General features: G+C 47.4%; 2 protein-coding genes across 6 annotated transcripts in view; one reads left to right on the forward strand and one right to left on the reverse strand.

Moving 5' to 3' along the window:
• The window catches only part of LOC137784547 (collagen alpha-1(XIV) chain-like), an 82,223-nt gene that overhangs the window by 1,639 nt on the left and 60,906 nt on the right, over window positions 1–19,678 (reverse strand). The window contains exons 24-48 of one of the 5 annotated variants that reach the window (XM_068575313.1): window positions 19,165–19,314; window positions 17,741–17,815; window positions 16,719–16,858; window positions 16,070–16,193; window positions 15,838–15,981; window positions 15,183–15,347; window positions 15,068–15,106; window positions 14,447–14,585; window positions 14,216–14,358; window positions 14,007–14,116; window positions 13,284–13,442; window positions 12,656–12,733; window positions 12,324–12,410; window positions 12,012–12,065; window positions 7,071–7,166; window positions 6,835–6,888; window positions 6,556–6,609; window positions 5,831–5,884; window positions 5,492–5,563; window positions 5,369–5,404; window positions 5,143–5,209; window positions 4,229–4,417; window positions 4,019–4,096; window positions 3,762–3,917; window positions 1–992 (exon numbers count right to left, since the gene is read on the reverse strand). The exon at window positions 1–992 is cut by the window's left edge and continues 1,639 nt beyond it. In XM_068575313.1, the coding sequence (XP_068431414.1) occupies window positions 775–992; window positions 3,762–3,917; window positions 4,019–4,096; window positions 4,229–4,417; window positions 5,143–5,209; window positions 5,369–5,404; window positions 5,492–5,563; window positions 5,831–5,884; window positions 6,556–6,609; window positions 6,835–6,888; window positions 7,071–7,166; window positions 12,012–12,065; window positions 12,324–12,410; window positions 12,656–12,733; window positions 13,284–13,442; window positions 14,007–14,116; window positions 14,216–14,358; window positions 14,447–14,585; window positions 15,068–15,106; window positions 15,183–15,347; window positions 15,838–15,981; window positions 16,070–16,193; window positions 16,719–16,858; window positions 17,741–17,815; window positions 19,165–19,314 (2,681 nt within the window). In that variant the 3' untranslated portion in view covers window positions 1–774. Of the gene's footprint in view, window positions 1,029–1,291; window positions 2,285–3,761; window positions 3,918–4,018; window positions 4,097–4,228; window positions 4,418–5,142; window positions 5,210–5,368; window positions 5,405–5,491; window positions 5,564–5,830; window positions 5,885–6,555; window positions 6,610–6,834; window positions 6,889–7,070; window positions 7,167–12,011; window positions 12,066–12,323; window positions 12,411–12,655; window positions 12,734–13,283; window positions 13,443–14,006; window positions 14,117–14,215; window positions 14,359–14,446; window positions 14,586–15,067; window positions 15,107–15,182; window positions 15,348–15,837; window positions 15,982–16,069; window positions 16,194–16,718; window positions 16,859–17,740; window positions 17,816–19,164; window positions 19,315–19,678 lie in introns of those variants that run through there. The other 4 variants (XM_068575312.1, XM_068575316.1, XM_068575314.1 and 1 more) reach the window with 4 other exon arrangements.
• On the forward strand, window positions 8,013–10,636 carry LOC137784508 (C-type lectin domain family 4 member C-like). Its single transcript, XM_068575237.1, has 6 exons — window positions 8,013–8,133; window positions 9,066–9,182; window positions 9,276–9,398; window positions 9,700–9,824; window positions 10,165–10,307; window positions 10,504–10,636. Exons 1-6 carry the CDS (start codon window positions 8,013–8,015, stop codon window positions 10,634–10,636), a joined length of 762 nt encoding a protein of 253 aa, XP_068431338.1.

Here is a 19,678-nt window from a genome sequence, read left to right on the forward strand (position 1 = left end):
CATATGTCAGATTAGTTTTTATTAACGTGTATAAATGTGTAGCTAGCCGCTAAATCTCATACAAAAAAAAATCTCTTTTAATTTTGAAATGCATCATTATTTCTTTATCGTCTCCCTGACAGATACATAGAAAAAAAACATTTGTTGAACCTTTTTTTTAATTTGTCTTGATGTTAGCTCTGCAGTCATACAACTTAAAGTAAAAGTAAATATATATATTTATATATATAAAGACGTAAAGAGTGGCGACGTGCACGCGTCTCTGTGTATAAATGCTCGGGGGTTTCAGCGTTTGCATTTCTTGACGTTTCTTTCATCGTCGGCCAGCAGGAGGATCAGGAGGCACTTGAACCAACCGGGTAAAAGACAAACAGCAGAACCCGAACGCTGAAGAACAAAACCGGAACGAACCGGCTTCTCTTCTCCGATCAAACCCCGATGACACAAACCGGCTCACGGAGAGACGTCGGAAAATATATAAAACCACGTGAGGCCGACTCCTTTTTTTGAGACAACGAAAACAAATCTAACCTGTTTTTCTTGAAGTTAATTCAAAAAGCACAGATGAGTTCAAATAGTCCCGCCCCGATAAACCCCACCCCGTCCCCTCTACAAGGTCCATAAGAAATCCTCTACATCAGGCACTTGTTGATTAGTCCGTAACGCCAAACCGGCCAATCAGGAGCCGCTGGCGGTGCTCCGATCGCCCTCCAAACGCCCTCCAAACGCCCTCCTCTCGTTCACTTAGTCCAGACGGCGCCTTGGCTCCTCTCTTTAGCCTCTTCGCTGGACTCCCGCCTCCACTCCCTCCGGGCGCCGGGCAATGCGGTGGACGCCGGCCGACCTGAGGTCGACGTCGGCGTCGTCGCCCTGGAGCGCCGGGTCGTCGGGCGCCACGGGCCGCGGGGCCGGGTAGTTGGGCTCGTAGTAGCGGTACGGGTCGTCCTCCTCGGGCTCGCCGTAGTTCTGGAAGACGTTGGGCGGCAGTTGGACTGCGGGGACAGCGGCGCCGCGGTCAGTGTCATCCTCTGCGTTGCCAAAGACACCCGGGCGGCGAGGCAGCCAGCGCAGCCAGCCAGACAGGCGGGAAGTCAGTGGGACAGCCCAAAAACAAAGATGGCCGACCCCCACCACCACCACCATCACCACCACCACAGGAAGCGGCGTTTATGAAATGCGTTTGATTGGGTTAGTGAGACAGGAAGAGGGGCGGGATGAGAGGGAGTGAGCGAGAGACACAGACCAGAAGACAAGAGTTACCGAGTCACGGTCACAAGAGTCACAAGAGTCATGGTCACAAGAGTTACAGAGTTACAAGAGTCACCGAGTCACGGTCACAAGAGTCACAGTCACAAGAGTTACCGAGTCACGGTCACAAGAGTCACCGAGTCACGGTCACAAGAGTTACAGTCACAAGAGTCACCGAATTAGGGTCACAAGAGTCACAAGAGTCACTGAGTCAAAATCACAAGAGTCACCGAGTCACGGTCACAAGAGTTACCGAGTCACGGTCACAAGCGTTACCGAGTCAGGGTTACGGACATGAAGCAGAGTTAGAGGGAAGGATGAATTTTTAGGATGAACAACTAAACTACATAAACAAAAAAGTTTGTTTATTGTGGGATTAATGTTGTGTCTCTAAGTCTCACCAGGCAATTATTAGATTTGTTATTTATTAATTATGTATTAGAGCCATTGTAGAGAAAACGCAGATACAAATTACGTAGCCGGAGGAAGAGGATAGTGGAAAAAAAATATTTGTTTCAATCAAGGAACTACATTGCTTCACTTCGTTCATCCTCATCACACCACAGACGCCACCGCGAGCCGCCAAGTGCAAAAAAATGTGTTTTTTAAAGTATATATTTGCTTTTCATAAAAGAATAAGGAAGAAAACTCATGTCTTTATCTTCCAGGACCTTCATCCCTCTGAGAGGACGTTCAGAAACAAACATATTTAGGATTCTTTCGACGTGGCTCCTTGAATAATGTATGAGTGAGACGTCTTGGAGGACATCACCCTCTGGCTCTGTAATTATGTATTTATTTACTTTTAAATGGCCGTAATACAGCATTTATGGGATTAATTCACATTCGAATTGTCACAAATAAAAGTTTTCAAGTAGGATTTTCCAAATGAGCAGAATCTAGATATGCAAGGTTAAAAAACAACGTGCAGCATTTCTATTAAGTCGTCATGCAGATTCATTTTTTCTTCTTCTTTTTTTTGTGACTTTTTGTGACAGGCATGTGGTCTAAAGTAGAGGAAGCAGATGATCATAATCTAGGAGAGAAAGTCAGGACAGGATGTCAGTAAAGAACGTCTGCTGATATTCTGAAGTTTCTTATATGCAACAAATCCCCCGAAAAGACTCAAATAATAAATATGAATGCATGAACGAGCGTGTTTAACAATGTTTTGGTCTTTAAAAGGGGATTCGTTCAAATTAAGAAACATATGCAATAGTTTATGATGTAATAAAGAACTGACTGCATCGTGTGACTGTGACGTGAGAACGGCCTTGAAAAGAAACGAGCACGATTTGTTTAGTTAACCACTTTCTGATATCTGACTTGGCCTGCATGACATCATGTGTCATGTGTAGTGTGTAGTGAGTTGTGTGTCATGTGTCATGTGTCATGTGTCATGTGTCAGGGTGGCAGCAGGTCAGCTGACGCAGTGACATCACAGCAGATGAAGCTCAACACTTCAGAGTTTGTGCAAGCGGCTCAGTTGTTCCTGAAATACGAAGCTGAAGGTTCAGGGGACGCAAGTTATAAAATAAAAACAGGCGATGACAAACACACACACACACACACACACACACACACACACACACACACACACACACCAATAGGAAAGGTTAGAACATGCAGGCGGTACTCACATGACGGCCCTGCAGGCTTCACGCTGTGTGTGTGTGTGTGTGTGAACACGATCATGCGTTCATCAGGTGAAGATGACTTATGCATATATATACATATATATATATATATATATATATATATATATATATATATATATATATATATATATATATATATATTATATTGTATTTGATCAGTTTGATTTCCTCGAATTTATCTCTTTTATATTGAACTCAGTGATATGTTAATAAAATGATCAGAACAATCCGAGCATGCAGGCGCCCTCGTGTGACGTGTGAGGTCACGTGTGAGGTCACACGAGGTCACGTGAGGTCACGTGTGACTTCATGCAGCCCATGAACATGTAGCTCATAACAAACAAATCTTTTTCGTGCTCAAAACGTTGACATATTTTAAACCAGCTGGTGTTTTTATTTTCCTGGATATGTTCTATAATTCACTTGCTATGTGTCATAATTCACAATTACATGCAGACATGAAGTGTGTAGTTTGTTTTTATTTATTAAATTACTTTAACGTTGTGTTAATAACAGCGCTGGTGCTCAGAGGATAAAATAACAGCTGTGATGTTCTGACGAGAAGAAAGTGTGATTATTAACAAGATATGACTGAACTGGCTGTACTGGTCCCAGTGAACTGGCTGTACTGGTCTCAGTGAACTGGCTGTACTGGTCCCAGTGAACTGGCTGTACTGGTCCCAGTGAACTGGCTGTACTGGTCTCAGTGAACTGGCTGTACTGGTCTCAGTGAACTGGCTGTAGTGGTCCCAGTGAACTGGTTGTACTGGTCCCAGTGAACTGGCTGTACTGGTCCCAGTGAACTGGTTGTACTGGTCCCAGTGAACTGGTTGTACTGGTCCCAGTGCTACGTACCTCCCACGTTGTAGCCCACGCAGGAGTTCTGGTCGCAGTAGCCCGGCGGCCCGGCAGAGCCGACGGGCCCGGGGACGCCGGTCCGACCGGGAGAACCGGGGTTACCGGGCCGACCCGACGGACCCTGACTACCAGGTCTACCCTGACCCTGGGAACCTGAGGAGAGAAGACGAGGATAGGAAAGGAGGAGAGGAGGAGTTAGGAGGGAAGGATCTAGGAATCGGGTCTTCTGGTGAATGTGGATGAGTTTCATGTACCTGGAGGTCCTGGAGGTCCTCGGGGGCCTTGGACTCCAACACCTTGAGATCCTTTATCGCCCTTCTCTCCTGATTGACCTGGACACAGACACACACACACACACACACACACACACAATGTGAAGCTCCTCCCACATGTCAGACGGGCCCTCAGGGCATCATCTCGGCCCTCAGGCTGCGGCGGGTCTCGGGCCCCCGGCCTCCCTCTACCTCTCTCTCCGGGCTGCCCGTTCTGTGCGTTCTGTCCCGGGAAGCCGGGTCTCCCCGAGGGTCCCTGCTCCCCCTGGGGCCCCGGGGCCCCCGGTCTGCCGGGCTCACCGGGGGGGCCCGGCACGGTGCGGATGGACACCGGTGGACTGGGAACGTGGGTCAGGATGGAGTTGTAGCGCGCCATGTGGCCTGGAGGCAGAGGGGGGGGGGAGGGGGAGGGGTCATTATGATGTCATCAACCTGACGGCTACAGCTTGTTACTGACTCAACGACAAAGACACGCAAAGAAGCTGCAAAGAGACACACTGTGACTCACAACAACTGAAAACTAGCAAAACAACTACAAAGAGACACAAAATGACCACAAAGAGAAAAAAATTACGAAACAAAAAAGACACAAAATGATTACAAAGAGACACAACTGAACACTAGCAACACAACTAAACAACCACAAAGAGACACATAAAGACCACAAAGACAGACGGTAACTCTGAACCTGGTTCTAACTGTAACTCTGATCCTGGTTCTAACTGTAACCCTGACCCTGGTTCTAACTGTAACCCTGATCCTGGTTCTAACTGTAACTCTGAACCTGGTTCTAACTGTAACTCTGAACCTGGTTTTAACTGTAACTCTGAATCTGGTTCTAACTGTAACCCTGACCCTGGTTCTAACTGTAACCCTGATCCTGGTTCTAACTGTAACTCTAAACCTGGTTCTAACTGTAACTCTGATCCTGGTTCTAACTCTAACTGTAACTCTGATCCTGGTTCTAACTCTAACTGTAACTCTGATCCTGGTTCTAACTGTAACTCTGACCCTGGTTGTAACTGTAACCCTGACCCTGGTTCTAACTGTAACCCTGACCCTCGTCTCGGCCCCTGAACCTGACCACACAGGCGGTTCTGACTCACTCTGGATCAGCTGCTCACAGACCTGGCGGGCGATGTCCTGGACGGAGGCGGTGGACTGCAGGTCGCCCTGCAGACACAAGGTTCTGTCAGGAGGTTCCATCAGAGAGCAGAACCATCACATCACATGACATCACATGACATCACATGACATCACATGACATCACATGACGTTTAGCTGACGCTTTTTATCCAAAGCGACTAACTTGAAATAAGTTGTTGCACTTACCCGTTCACCTCTCTCTCCTTTGCTTCCAGGAAGACCCTGCAGCAGAGAACCATGAGACGTCAAACACTGTGTGTGTGTGTGTGTGTGTGTGTGTGTGTGTGTGTGTGTGTGTGTCAGACTCACCGGCGGTCCCAGTTCTCCTTGTTTCCCAGAGGAACCCGTGTTACCGGGCGCTCCTGGGGCTCCTGGCGTCCCCTGCAGAGTTTAAAGTCTTTTAATAAACTTTAAATAAATAAAGAAGCTCAAATATGTAAATACATTTATAATAAAATAAATAAATAAAACATATTAAAAAAACAACATTCTTCTTCTTGTGTTTGCAGCTCAACTTTAAGAACCTCGAGCTGAAACAATAAATAAAACAATAAATAAAATAATATATAATATATCAAATAAACCTCCTAAAAGCTGCATAATTATCTCCGACAGGCTCCAGATAAAATCCAGAAATCTCAAACTTACGATGGTCCCTGAAGGCCCCGGCCTCCCCAGCGGCCCGTCTTTACCCGGCAGACCCTGTGGACGACAAACCCACAATAAAACATAAAGTACTCAGAAAGTACTTCTTCTTTTCACCCCTGAGACCTCAGGACCCCCCCAGCACCCTTCAGGCCCTTCCAGGGCCCCTCCAGGACCCCTCCAGGACCCCTTCAAGGCCCCCCCCAGACCCTCCAGTACCCATCCAGGCTCCTTCAGTACCCGTCCAGGCCCCTCCAGGACCTCTCCAAGACTTCTTCAAGACCACCCAGGCTCCTCCAGGACCCCTCCAGGCTCCTCCAGGCCCCTCCAGGATCCCTTCAAGGCCCCCCCAGACCCTCCAGTACCCATCCAGGCTCCTCCAGTACCCGTCCAGGCCCCTCCAGGACCTCTCCAAGACTTCTCCAAGACCCCCCAGGCTTCTCCAGGACCCCTCCAGGCTCCTCCAGGACCCTCCAGGCCCCTCCAGGATCCCTCCAGACCCCTCCAGGACCCTTCCGGGACCTCTCCAGGACCCCTCCAAGACCCCCCCAGACCTTCCAGTACCCCTCCAGGCGCCTCCAGGACCTCTCCAAGACTCCTCCAAGACCCCCCCAGGACCTCTCCGGGCTCCTCCAGGACCCCTCAAGGCCCCTCCAGGACCCTTTAAGGACCCCTCCAGGACCCTCCAGGCCCCCCTTGGAGCACACTGACAGTCATGGGTGACTCACTCTGGATCCTGCAGGTCCTTCTCTTCCTGGAGCTCCAGGTCTGCCAGCTATTCCCTGAAGGAACCCGAGAGGAGAGCAGAGGTCACTGCAGGTCAACATTTATGAATAAATTATACATATAAATAAACAAATAAACACCATGTGACTTCTGAAGCAGCAGACGACAACTTAACACTTCATTTATCCTGGAAACACGACTCCATGAAGCGAAGACGAAGATTCAACTTCAACTAGAGAAACGCCTGAAGGTCACATGTTGTTGTTGTTGTTGTTGTTTACCTGAGCTCCTTGTTGTCCAGCTTCACCTTTCTGTCCTTGCTCTCCTTGGCCGCCCTAAAGACACACAAATATTTCTTATTTACCAAAACCAATATTGTTTTTCTCATATTTAGAATATATGAATACTAAAGAAAACAAAGAGATTAATGGAGAAAGCTGAGCACTGTGTGTGTGTGTGTGTGTGTGTGTGTGCGTGTGTGTGTGTGTGTGTGTGTGTGTGTGTGTGTGTGTCTCACTGGGGGTCCGATGATGGAGCGTCCGCTGTGTCCCTGCAGTCCTTGGGGTCCTTGAGGTCCTGGTACTCCCGGGTCCCCTACAGGTCCCGTCAGCCCCTGCAGGCGGAGGGACAATGAGTTGAACCTGTTACGTTGAAGGCGGCCTGCTGATTGGCTCAGCTCGACACGTCTTCACACGGAAGCTTTCAACCAATCAGAGCGGCCCACAGAGACTTAAGCAGCTCTGATGTTAAACACGAGGAGAAAAAACACAAATAAACTGATTATCTTTCTTTTTTAACGTTCTCATCTCTGACGTCACATTTCCTCCTACGTCCTCAAGACCAGAGGAAGCTTGAAATGTAATCGCTTCCTCTGATTGAGCAATGACGATGATGATGATGATGATGATGATGATGATGCAGTAGTGAGGCTTCCTGCTGCAGGAGAGCGAAGAACCAGAGAGCGACGAACCAGAGAGCGAGGAACCAGAGAATAAGGAACCAGAGAACGAGGAACCAGAGAATAAGGAATCAGAGAGCGAGGAACCAGAGAGCGAGGAACCAGAGAATAAGGAATCAGAGAGCGAGGAACCAGAGAGCGAGGAACCAGAGAGCGAGGAACCAGAGAGCGAGGAACCAGAGAGCGAGGAACCAGAGAATAAGGAACCAGAGAACGAGGAACCAGAGAATAAGGAACCAGAGAGTGAGGAACCAGAGAGCGAGGAACCAGAGAGCGAGGAACCAGAGAATAAGGAACCAGAGAGCCAGGAACCAGAGAATAAGGAACCAGAGAGCGAGGAACCAGAGAATAAGGAACCAGAGAGCCAGGAACCAGAGAATAAGGAACCAGAGAGCCAGGAACCAGAGAGCGAGGAACAAGAGAATAAGGAACCAGAGAGTAAGGAACCAGAGAGTAAGGAACCAGAGAGTAAGGAACCAGAGAAAGGAACCAGACGGCTTCATGTCCAACACCTACGAAGAGGTCGGCTGGAGGCTGAGCGTGAAGGACGGCGGCCAGCGGGAGGAGCGGCTGGTGGACATCTACGACAGCGTGGACGCGTCCGCCGGGCCGCCGGGAGCAGGTACTCAACAAAATACTAGTTATGAAGTACTGAAGGTATTGGAGGCTTCAGAACTAGAAACACACTTTTGTGCATCATAAATAATCAAAATGAAGTGAGAACCTTTAATGTGTTTCTCGGTTTCGTTAACGTTCGTCGTTGTGCGTCTGGTGTCTACTTTCAAAGCGCTCGCTGTGACGCTGCGTGTTCACGCTGAGGCAGAGATAGACATCAGACATGTTGTGTGTCTTTATCTGTGAACACCTCGGGTTGTTTCCTGTTGTTGAGCTGCAGGATGTTCTCACTTCCAACGTCAAGACTATTCATGTAGATTTGAGCCAAACTTCAGAACCAGTGAGTCCAGGTTTCAAATGAAGCAGAAACATGTTGCACAGTTTAAAAATGTTCAATCCTTCAAAACCACAGAAGCTTTTTTCACACGTTAAACCTCCACACGTGTGAATGAAAACGTAAATACTGGATCAGATTTCTTGTTTTGGTGCAACAGGATTCTATTTAAACCAGATTAAGTCTCTTTAATTATACATTTTTCGTGCAAACGGTGATTTAATCTGGTTTGAACCAGTCGCTCCGGCCCTGAAGGCGCTTCAAGCTTCATGAGCTCTTCACATGCTCTTCATGATCTCTTCATGAGCTCTTCATATGCTCTTCATGTGCTCTTCATGTGCTCTTCATGAGCTCTTCATGTGCTCTTCACGTGCTCTTCATGTGCTCTTCACGAGCTCTTCATGTGGTCTTCATGTGCTCTTCATGTGCTCTTCATGTGCTCTTCATGAGCTCTTCATGTGCTCTTCATGAGCTCTTCATATGCTCTTCATGAGCTCTTCATGTGCTCTTCATGTGCTCTTCATGAGCTCTTCATGTGCTCTTCATGAGCTCTTCATATGCTCTTCATGAGCTCTTCATGTGCTCTTCATGTTCTCTGTCTGCAGCGACCTCTCCAAAGCGTCCTCCGCATGTCAAGAAGATCCTCCTGAGAGCCGCCGCCCTGCTGCTGGCTCTGCTCTGCCTCCTGCTGGCGGCTGCGGTCATCGTCCTGCACCGACACTGTGAGCACCTCCGTCTTCCTTTTTGACGTCGTGTATTAAATCGCTCCAAATGAAAAACCTTAAACACGGAGTTTAATTTGCATCTTTTCACAGTTGTCTCCGTGGACAGCCGGTCGCGCATCCGCTACGAGAAGCTGCAGAACGAATACGACAACCTGAGACGAGACTACTGCAGGTCTCAGGGGGCCCACAACCAGACCCTGGGGAACGCCACAGGTGAGGCCAGTTGAGAAGGAACCCGTTGACCCTTTGACCTCCAACGGCTGAAGTTCATCTGCTGTCAGAACGCATTGACCTTCAAGATGACACGTTAAACAGTCACGAGGTGCAACCTCCTGGTTTTGTCTACTGGGACACGAATTGTGAAATATTTTAGGTCCCAGACGGGTTTCATCAGGAGGTCTTCCTCGCTCTCCAAGTCCTCCCAGTGCAGTCAGGAGGTTTTACACTTTGTTCCATTGATTCTTTGTCATGAAATGATGTTAAATCTGTCCCTCAAACCTCTGACTGGATGCAGCCTGGAAGCAGTTTCAAAGCAGCTGCTACTACAACTCTCTGGAGGTGAAGAACTGGACCGAGAGCAGGAAGGACTGTCGGACCAGAGGAGCAGACCTGGTGGTGATAAACCGCCAGGAGGAAAACGTGAGCGCCATGTTTGTTATCTGACTCTGTGACTTTCCTCCAACAGGCATCAGAGGCTCTGAACTGTGGTTTCAGACCTCGGCCTTCAGCGAGGCCGTAAAGTCCCATCACGGCGGACCGGGGGGGAAGTTTAGAGAAATTTAAAGTTTAGATTGACAAATGCATCTTGATCACAAGTGTTTCAGGTCTCAGATTAAAAATTTGTCCCTTTTTTCTGTTATTTCGTTTCCATTTCTGCCTCCAGAGAGACGGTGGAAACCTGACGCGTTTCACTTCCACAGAGAGTCCAGCGTATCGACAGAAGAATTCACTTTTGCTTTTTTTCTGCAACTGTTTTTAGGATTTCGTCAGGAATCTGAACGGAGGTGAAGCTTCATGGATCGGTCTGCAGAGCAAACTTCCAGGATTGAAATGGAAACATGGCTGGGAAAAAGAACATGAATGGAGATGGGAATTCGTGGACGAATCATCATCAGGATATCAGTGAGAACATTAATATTATTATTTTATTTAAATCTTCTTGACCTTAATAGAATTAACTAGAAATAAATCTAAATAAATCTCATTACATGTTACCAGGCGAACGACAAATAAACAACATAAAGATAAAAACTGTTGACGCACAACAAGTTGCATGAATATTGTGTTTTGTTGTAACTTCACGCCGTTTGCTCTCCAGTTCCTGGCGCACGGACGTGAAACATTTCCCCGAAAACGAGCTCAAAGCATTTATTGATCCGGAGGGACTTTGGGGAGCAACAAACAACGGATCCAAGAGATGGATCTGTGAGAAAGAGATCTATCGAGGGTGAGGAGGTCTCAGCGTTACCCAGAATGCAGCGCTGCTTCTGTTCAGTGAGACTTCCTCCATGATGCTTCAGCGGAGTTATCAGTGATCGTTGCTATTTTCATGTTTTCTCTCTGTGGCATTCAATAAAACACAAGTTACACAGCTGATCACGTCTGACGTCAAATGACAACTTTTATAATTCATATTGTTTATGGAACCTCTTAAATAAAGGAGATTATATCAAAATGAAGAATGTTTGATGCAGAGTTTGTTTGTAAAAAAATCATTTAAACGTCTGTTTGTAAAGCAGCTGGGTGATGACATCATGTCATCATCATCATTATCATCATCATCATCATCAAGTTGAATCTAATCTAATGATCCATTCACAGATGTTTGTGAGGCTTTTTGTTATATTTTCATGATTCAGTGTTGAACAGATCCGGCCGACTGCGCTACTTCTCTCTCTCTCTCTCTCTCTCTCTCTCTCTCTCTCTCTCTCTCTCTCTCTCTCTCTCATAAGTTATTATTATTGTTATCGTTGTGAGCGAGTGAAACAAGCCCGTTTACGCCACAAGAAAATTATTCATAATTATGAAAACAACGAAAAAAGTATGACAAAAAAAAAATCGGACCAAAAAAAAGTCTAAAAAAAAGAAGTCAGAATTATGACAAAAAAAAGTCATGACAAAAAATGTCTAAATTATGAGATATGAAGTCTAAATATGAGATATTAAGTGCTCCACTGTTGCAGCTTGTGTTGTGTCCTGAATAAACACACAATGAGCAACACAACGTCTCTTCCCTGAAGCGGCGCTACAACATGCTGGAGACTCACTGCTCTTCATTCTCGAGCTAAATGCTATCGTGCTAACAAACTTTCCACCACAAAGCGTCTAAACGACAGAGGTGCAACGACTCGGTGCAGTTACAACATGTGTGTTACTTTAAGCACGCTGCGTTAGCGTTAGCAGGACTGTGATGACATCACTTCCTGTGTTAAGGGCCGTGTGCAGTCTGTGGTAGCGGTCGCCTCCTTTGAGAAACACAGCAGCAGCTACATGAAAGCAATGCTAACAGCTGTTGAGCTAACAGGTCAACCGTTAGCTCAACAGTTAGCATGTTAGCCAGCGAGATGATGAAGAGACATGAAGACGAGCAGCACAGTTACTATCTCATCATCTACACTTTTGATCTCAGAATTTAGACTTCTTCTTTTTTTTTATTTGTCGACCCTTTTTTTGTTGTCATAATAATTTTTTTTCAATCTTTTTGTTTTAGTTTTTTTTCATGATTATGACTTTTATTTATTATTTTTTTGTGGCGGAAATGGGCTTCCATACAACCGGAAATCAGTTTTTTATTTTTTTTTACATTTTAAAAACAGCACAACTCACCACCGGGCCGGGCTCTCCACGGTCCCCTCGGGCTCCTCTGATGCCGGGGCCGCCCTGTTAGAAACACACAACGCAGGAGATGACTGGACACACACTGGACACACACTGGACACACAGTGCGTGCACATGCACGTGTACCTGCGTGCACGTGCACCTGCTGCTCTCTGCATAGACTGTACATACTGACATAAACACACAGCTGGAACAGCTGGAGCCATCAGACTCAATGCGTGAGTGTTGTGTGTCTGTGTGTTGTGTGTCTGTGTGTTGTGTGTCTGTGTGTTGTGTGTGTCTGTGTGTTGTGTGTCTCACTGTGGGTCCGGCGGCGCCGGGCGGGCCTTTGCTGTCCTGGGTGCAGGTGCAGGCTTTGGGCATGGCCGGGCAGTCGGCCTCCTTCCTCTGGGCGATGACGCAGAAACACACACAAACACACACAAACACACACAAACAAGAAGAGATGACTTGATAAGAGATGTATTGATGACTCATCGAGTTTCCACTTCCAGATGATCTCTAGAGATAAACGTCCTTCTGTGGAGGTAAAGTCCTGCACACATTATGAAGCGTCGTCTAGTGAAGAGAACTCTTTCCATCTGAACGCTTCGCTCCTTGAACGCAGCGTGACCTTTGACCTTTGCCCTCACCAGTCCCGGCAGCTCGCAGCACTTGTCTCTGCTGGCCCACGACGTGCTGCAGACGATGTCGAAGATCTGCAGCTGGAACTGCAGCGCAGGAAACAAAACACACACACTTCAAGTCATGAGAGCGCCACAACATCACACACACACACACACACACACACACACACACACACACACACACACACACACACACACACACACACACACAAAGACGCTTGTTTCATGGAAATAACTCTTTTTTTCCCTCCTGCATTTCTATTCTCTTTAGTTGCACATCAACAGTTTGTAGTTTCTTCGCAGCGGCTGCACATCCGCATGCAGCGCTGAGAAAATACATCTTTTGATCATCACTCTGTCTCTGAAGCAGCAGAAGAAACCAGCTGCTCTCAGTTTCACGTCTTTCCTTCAACCCGTGGCTCATGAGGGGTTCAAACACCGTGGGAGATTACAGCACTCCTCTTGGAAATAACCAAAGAAATCCCAAAAAACAGACGAGAACATGAGCGACGACGTGTTCCATCAATACGGAGACACGATGAGCGGACGAGGCGACGGCCTCTTAAAGGGCCGGTAACGTATAAGCAGTTTGTTTCCTGTGTGTGTGTGTGTGTGTGTGTGTGTGTGTGTGTACCGGTGCAGAGTTGTCCTTGTTCCCTCTGGACCGCACCATCCTCCCCAGCACCTCCAGGCCCTCCATGGTGATGTTCCCCGCTGCGTTGATGCTCTTCTCCTCCACGGCGCTGCAGTCGATCACCACCTTGGCGCTCGTCTTGCCGACGGCGATGTGCAGCTGAGCGGCGACGACAACAACAACAACAACAACAACAACAACAACAACAACTCCATCAATACCAAGATCTCAATCAATGAATCACCGCTTTGACCCTTTTATTATGTTTAATGGTATATATAAATCCTTTTTTTATTGTATATATATATATATATATATATATATATATATATATATATATATATATATATATATATATATATAAATTTATATATATATATATAAATTTATATATATATATATATATATATATATATAAAATAATATTTAAAAAAATATGTTTTTTAATGTATATATATATAAATTTAATAAAAATATTATTATACTTGTTTTATTATATATATTCATACAATAAATAATAATAAATAAATATATTATGGAAGGTAGAACTAGTGGTAGAACAGCGCCCTCTTGCTGTGTGGAGATGTAAAACACTGCAGAACATTCCCATCACAAGCAAACAGGAGCCTCTCCTGAAGGCTCTCGGTCCACGCTACAACAACAACAACAACAACAACAACAACAACACACAGACAGACCCACACATGCTCTGGTGGCACCGACCTTGTGGAAGCTGCCGTAGAAGAGCTTCTTGACCTCGGGCCCTTCGAAGGTCACGGTCTGGAACTCTCCCTTGTAGTCGTTGTTGAAGAAGGTCAGCGTCTTCCCTCCGTCTGCAGGAACACACGCGTGTCCACACGGTTTGTCCCACGCACACGAAATGGACAAAAAAACCCAACCCAAAACAGGAAGTGACGTGTTTTGAGACTCACTGTCCAGGATGACGCCCACCAGCGGCTCGTTGTTCTTGTCCAGGATCTCCCAGAGTGCAAAGGGCTCCTCCGGGGTGTCGGGCAGCAGCCGGAACAGCAGCGTGACGGTGTAGTCGGAGGGCAGCCCCTCGGGGTGCAGGTACCTGAGGGGGGGGTCAGAGGTCAGAGGTCAGGTGCGTGCTCGCAGGGTCACGCGTGTGGTCAGCGTGTTTCCACCAGAGGGCGGCGTACCTGGTGGGCTGAGCCAGGAAGGCGTCGCTGTGCAGGTGGAAGCTGGGGAAGGTGTTGAAGGTGCCGGGCACCAGCGAGACGCCGGGGACGCCGCCGTACCGGCTCTCCACCAGGCCGAAGAGCTCCATCATGCGGAAGCCTGCGGGGGGCACGGTCAGTCTGCGGTGGAGGAAGCTGCAGACTGGCTGTTCATTCATGTTTTACAGGTCTACAGGAGGTCTACAGGAGGTCTTAGTCCTGATGAATAAAGGTCTACAGGAGGTCTGCATGAGGTCTATGTGAGGTCTACATGAGGTCTACATGCAGTCTACATAAGGTCTACATGAGGTCTCCAGGAGGTCTACATGAAGTCTGCAGGAGGTCTACATGTGGTCTACAGGAGGTCTACATGATGTATATGTGAGGTATACATGTAGTCTACAGGATGTCTACACCTGGTCTACGTGAGGTCTACATGTAGTCTACAGAAGGTCTGCAGAAGGTCTGCATGTGGTCTACATGTGGTCTACAGGTAGTCTACATGTGGTCCACATGTGGTCTACGTGTGGTCTACATTTGGTCCACAGGAGGTCTGCAAGGGTCTACATGTGGTCTACATGTGGTCTACAGGAGGTCTCCTACCGGGCGTGGTGCTGCCGCTCATCGGTATGGACGGACAGGCTGCAGAGGGAGCAGAGGGTGCGTTAGCTTCAGAGGGGCATCGAACCCTCGGCCCTGCGGGCGGCGCTCTACTCACTGGCGGTGGCGGCCTCGCACACGAAGGTCACCAGCTTCTCCTCGATCTTGGTGAAGGCGTCCAGGTCGTCCACGAAGAACACGTGGCGGTCGCTGGGCTTGCTGGCGATGCTCACCAGCTCGCCGTAGTCTGCGTCCGCGAAGCCGATGGCGAAGACGATGTAGCCTTCAGAGAGAGGAGGGGGGGGGGGGGGGGGGGGTCAGGTGGTCTTCAACAGGGGGGACGCGACCCCTAGAGGGTCCATGCAGGGACTGCAGGGGGGTCGTAAAACCTTTGGTTTACTTTTTTTTATTTTTTTTTATTTGAATACTTTAAAAAAAAGTTTTATATTTAAATTTTTTTTTTTTTTAAGTATGTCTTGAATATTATTGTATATTAAAAAAATGGGTTTTTAATATATATATATATATATATATATATATATATATATATATATATATATATATATGTATATATATTTTAAATTAAAAAAAATATTTTCTCCATAAACTTTTCCCTCCACAAATGTAAATGTCTTAAAATACATAAAAATAAAATGTCTACATTCAATAATTAAAACATGATTGTAAGAAAATATACACATAAAAACCACCACGTGAAATGTTCTTCTCATTGAATCACATGTTTTGTGTTATGAAGAGCGGTGACCTCTGACCTTCCATCTGCATCTCCTTGGACACCTTGTTGACGTCGTCCTGCGAGCGGCCGTCCGTGAGGACCACCAGCACGTTGGGGATGCCCCTCCTGACCCCGCCCTCCACCGTGAAGATGTTCTCCTTCACGTGCTGGATGGCTCGCCCTGATTGGACGAGAGGGATCGGTCTGATCACGTGATCATCTTCTGTGTGTGTCTGTGTGTGTGTGTGTGTGTGTGTGTGTGTGTGTACCCGTCTTGGTGTTGCCTCCCTTGTAGGAGATCTTGTTGATGGCGTCCAGCAGTCGCTCCTTGTCGCTGTACGAGTTCAGCTTGAACTCCGTGCGAGCGTCGTCACTGAACTGAGCGATGGCGACCTGCGAGGAGTTAGAGACGCTTTAACACATGAAGCACGGACTTCTATACAACCAGAGGAGTCGCCCCCTGGTGGTCAGGAGAGAGAATGCAGCTTCAACACATGAAGCATAGACTTCTATACAACCAGAGGAGTCACCCCCTGGTGGTCAGGAGAGAGAATGCAGCTTTAACACATGAAGCATAGACTTCTATACAACCAGAGGAGTCGCCCCCTGGTGGTCAGGAGAGAGAATGCAGCTTTAACACATGAAGCATAGACTTCTATACAACCAGAGGAGTCTCCCCCTGGTGGTCAGGAGAGAGAATGCAGCTTTAACACATGAAGCATAGACTTCTATACAACCAGAGGAGTCGCCCCCTGGTGGTCAGGAGAGAGAATGCAGCTTTAACACATGAAGCATAGACTTCTATACAACCAGAGGAGTCGCCCCCTGGTGGTCAGGAGAGAGAATGCAGCTCTAACACATGAAGCATAGACTTCTATACAACCAGAGGAGTCGCCCCCTGGTGGTCAGGACTGGTACCTGCGTGCCGTCCGGTCCGATCCGGTCCAGCGCTCCGCTCGTGCTGTACAGGAAGCGGATGATCTTCAGGAAGTTCTCGTCCCCGATGCTCCAGGACCCGTCCACCAGGAACACCAGGTCGGCTCTGGCTTCCTTACAGACTGCACCGAGGGAAAAGTCGCACGTTTCAGCTTCAACGTCAATGAATGAACACTGAAGGAGATTCTCTCAGAGCTCATGTCGTCTGTTGGCTTCTGCGTCTATAAATAACTCCTCGTTCTGTTCTCTGCTCTCTTTCTTTCTTTGTTTTTCTAGTCTTTTATTTCTATTTTTAATCGCCGTGCAAATAAAGAAACGTGATGTTCAGGGATCAGGACGGCGTCCTCTGAAGGAAGACCACTTCTCTGATCCTTTACAATCCGCTCTGACGGACTGGGAAAGAGTTGAACTCATTACAGTTCTCTTTCTCCTCTCATGAAACCTCTGAAGGTCAGCTGGAGCTCTTTTACTGAGGGAGCTGAAGTCCTTTCACAATAAAAGCCCGGCCGGCTCTAATCTTCCAAATGACGGTCAAGAGACGCTCGTCCTGCAGTCAACGAGCAGCTCTACTTAAATATTATAAAAGAATAAAAAAGACGTGTTTAGTTGACGTACTCTAACAGCTATCTGTTGATAAAAGGTAGAGTGTGTGAAGAAGATGAAGAAGATGAAGATGAAGAAACCATCACACTCTTTAAATTATAATTCATGTCTTTACTTCCACGTTTTGATCCTTTGAACTGAAAATTACTCGACGTTCTTCACACACACGTAGACGCCTCCGACCCTGTTAATACGCCATCATTACGCGTGTGTGTGTGTGTGTGTGTGTGTGTGTGTGTCTGTGTGTGTGTGTGTGTGTGTGTCTGTGTGTGTGTGTCTGTGTGTGTGTGTGTGTGTGTGTGTGTGTGTGTGTGTGTGTGTGTGTGTGTGGTGAACTGTCCCGTTGACACTAAACCGTCGTCAGCGTATCGTGAAGTGTTTCATGTAAAAGCGGCTCCTACCTTCCTTGGCAGCGGGGATTGTGGGTAGCGGCGTGGTGGTGGGGGGCGTGGTCGGCTTCGGGGTCGGAGCGGGTTCTGCACAGAGAGAACAAAAGGAGACGCTGTGTGTGTGTGTGTGTGTGTGTGTGTGTGTGTGTGTGTGTGTGTGTGTGTGTGTGTGTTTAACGACGCTGAGCTCTGTGATTTCAGCTTCTGTATAATTTGGATCACAGAGACGTCTCAATCAAACTCCAACTGTCTGCTTTCAAGGAGGAGGAGGAGGAGGAGGAAGAGGAGGAGGAGGAGGAGGAAGAGGAGGAGGAGAGGTAAACCAGCCCCCTCCTTCTCCTCCTCCTCCTCCTCAATAAAACACATTTTCCTCATTCATTGCTATTCGGGCACTAAATCCACTTCCTGAAGCTGTGAATTACTCGTTAATAGAAGAAGAAGAAGAAGAAGAAGAAGAAGAAGAAGAAGAAGAAGAAGAAGAAGAAGAAGAAGAAGAAGGAGGAGAAGGAGAAGGAGAAGAAGAAGAAGAAGAAGAAGAAGAAGAAGAAGAAGAAGAAGAAGAAGAAGAAGAAGAAGAGTCTCCAGGTCTGAACTTGAAGAAGAGACATTTAATCTCGCTTTGATTTATTTCTGTCAAACATTCATTATATTATCATTTCCTGCCTTTACGGCGCCGCTGTTTACGAGTTCATTTAAGGCCCTTGAACGCGACACCGCATCCTGATGTCTGACAGGTTTTTGCTCGTGTTGTTTTGCTCTCAGAAAATATGGAATGAAAGAGTGAAAGTGAAAGTTGAAATGATGAAAGTTAATGAAAGTTATATAAACGAGGTGATGAATGTGTGAACAGACGTCTTCAAGCAGAAGTTTAGTGACATGATGATGAAGACTCTGCAGGTGAACACATGAACTCATCGACATCACCATGACACTTCACCACTTCATCTCTCACACAAAGAGGAGCATTTATTGTGTTAAATGTTGTGTTTGAATATGCAAATGAGGCGTTATCTGACGTTAACTTTTGGTGGATTTAATAAAAATCTAAAAAGTAGTAAAATAAAAACTTAAATGTGTTTTTAGGAAGTTTTCTTTCTCGAGTCAGAAAGAAGACGTGTTGGTGAACATTAGAGTGGGCGTGGCTATGTGGGCGTGGCTATGTGGGCGTGGCTGTGGCTGTGCCTACAAGGTGGTGGCTGCATGAGTGTTGCTGAGTGGGCGTGGCTTGCCAGGCGTAGCTGTGTGGGCTATGTGGGTGTGGCTATGTGGGTGTGGCTATGTGGGCGTGGCTATGTGGGTGTGGCTATGTGGGCGTGGCTATGTGGGTGTGGCTATGTGGGCGTGGCTTGGTGGGCGTGGCTTGGTGGGCGTGGCTGGGTGGGCGTGGCTGGGTGGGCGTGGCTGGGTGGGCGTGGCTGGGTGGGCGTGGCTCTTACGCGTCCTCTCCGTGACGCTGGCCGCCGGCCCCTCGGTGCCGTCCTGCAGCAGCGCGTAGACGCTCATCCTGTACGGCGAGCCGGCCGCCAGGCCGCTGAAGCAGTGGCGGTTGGCCGCTCCGCTCAGCTTGGTCTCCTGCTTCTGGCCGCCTGCGGGGACACAGAGCGGCGCGTTAGCTCCCATCATGCACCTGGGTTCATAGAGGGAAAAGCTTTGCTGACACCTCCTTCAGGAGGAAACGCTTCACACAGCAGCTCAAACTCACCGGATAAATGTTAATAAACCTAAAGAATGAACTCACCGTGTGAGGTGTGAACGTACCGGGAGAGGAGACATCAGAGAGCATGCTGGGAAGTGAACACTAGTCATACTTTCACTTCTAATCTGAGGGATTAAGGGTTAAATTTGTGATTGTTGGAGGAGTTTCATTTTGTTTCCATCGATATTAAATTAAAGATCTTTTTCTTTTTCTTCACAGTTGAATTACAGTTTTTTGTCAAAGTCGTCGTTTTG

This window comes from Clinocottus analis, unplaced genomic scaffold, assembly GCF_023055335.1.
Source record: "Clinocottus analis isolate CAN_PGR_092001 unplaced genomic scaffold, fCliAna1.0.p SCAF_14, whole genome shotgun sequence".
Taxonomy (NCBI): Eukaryota; Metazoa; Chordata; class Actinopteri; order Perciformes; family Cottidae; genus Clinocottus; species Clinocottus analis.

Excerpts from the sequence above, each read along its gene's own strand:
- LOC137784508 (XM_068575237.1), top strand. The coding sequence starts at position 8,013 with ATGTCCAACACCTACGAAGAGGTCGGCTGGAGGCTGAGCGTGAAGGAC. Across the intron at positions 9,183-9,275 it reads CATCGTCCTGCACCGACACT|TTGTCTCCGTGGACAGCCGG; the intron begins GTGAGCACCTCC and ends ATCTTTTCACAG. Across the intron at positions 9,399-9,699 it reads GACCCTGGGGAACGCCACAG|CCTGGAAGCAGTTTCAAAGC; the intron begins GTGAGGCCAGTT and ends GACTGGATGCAG.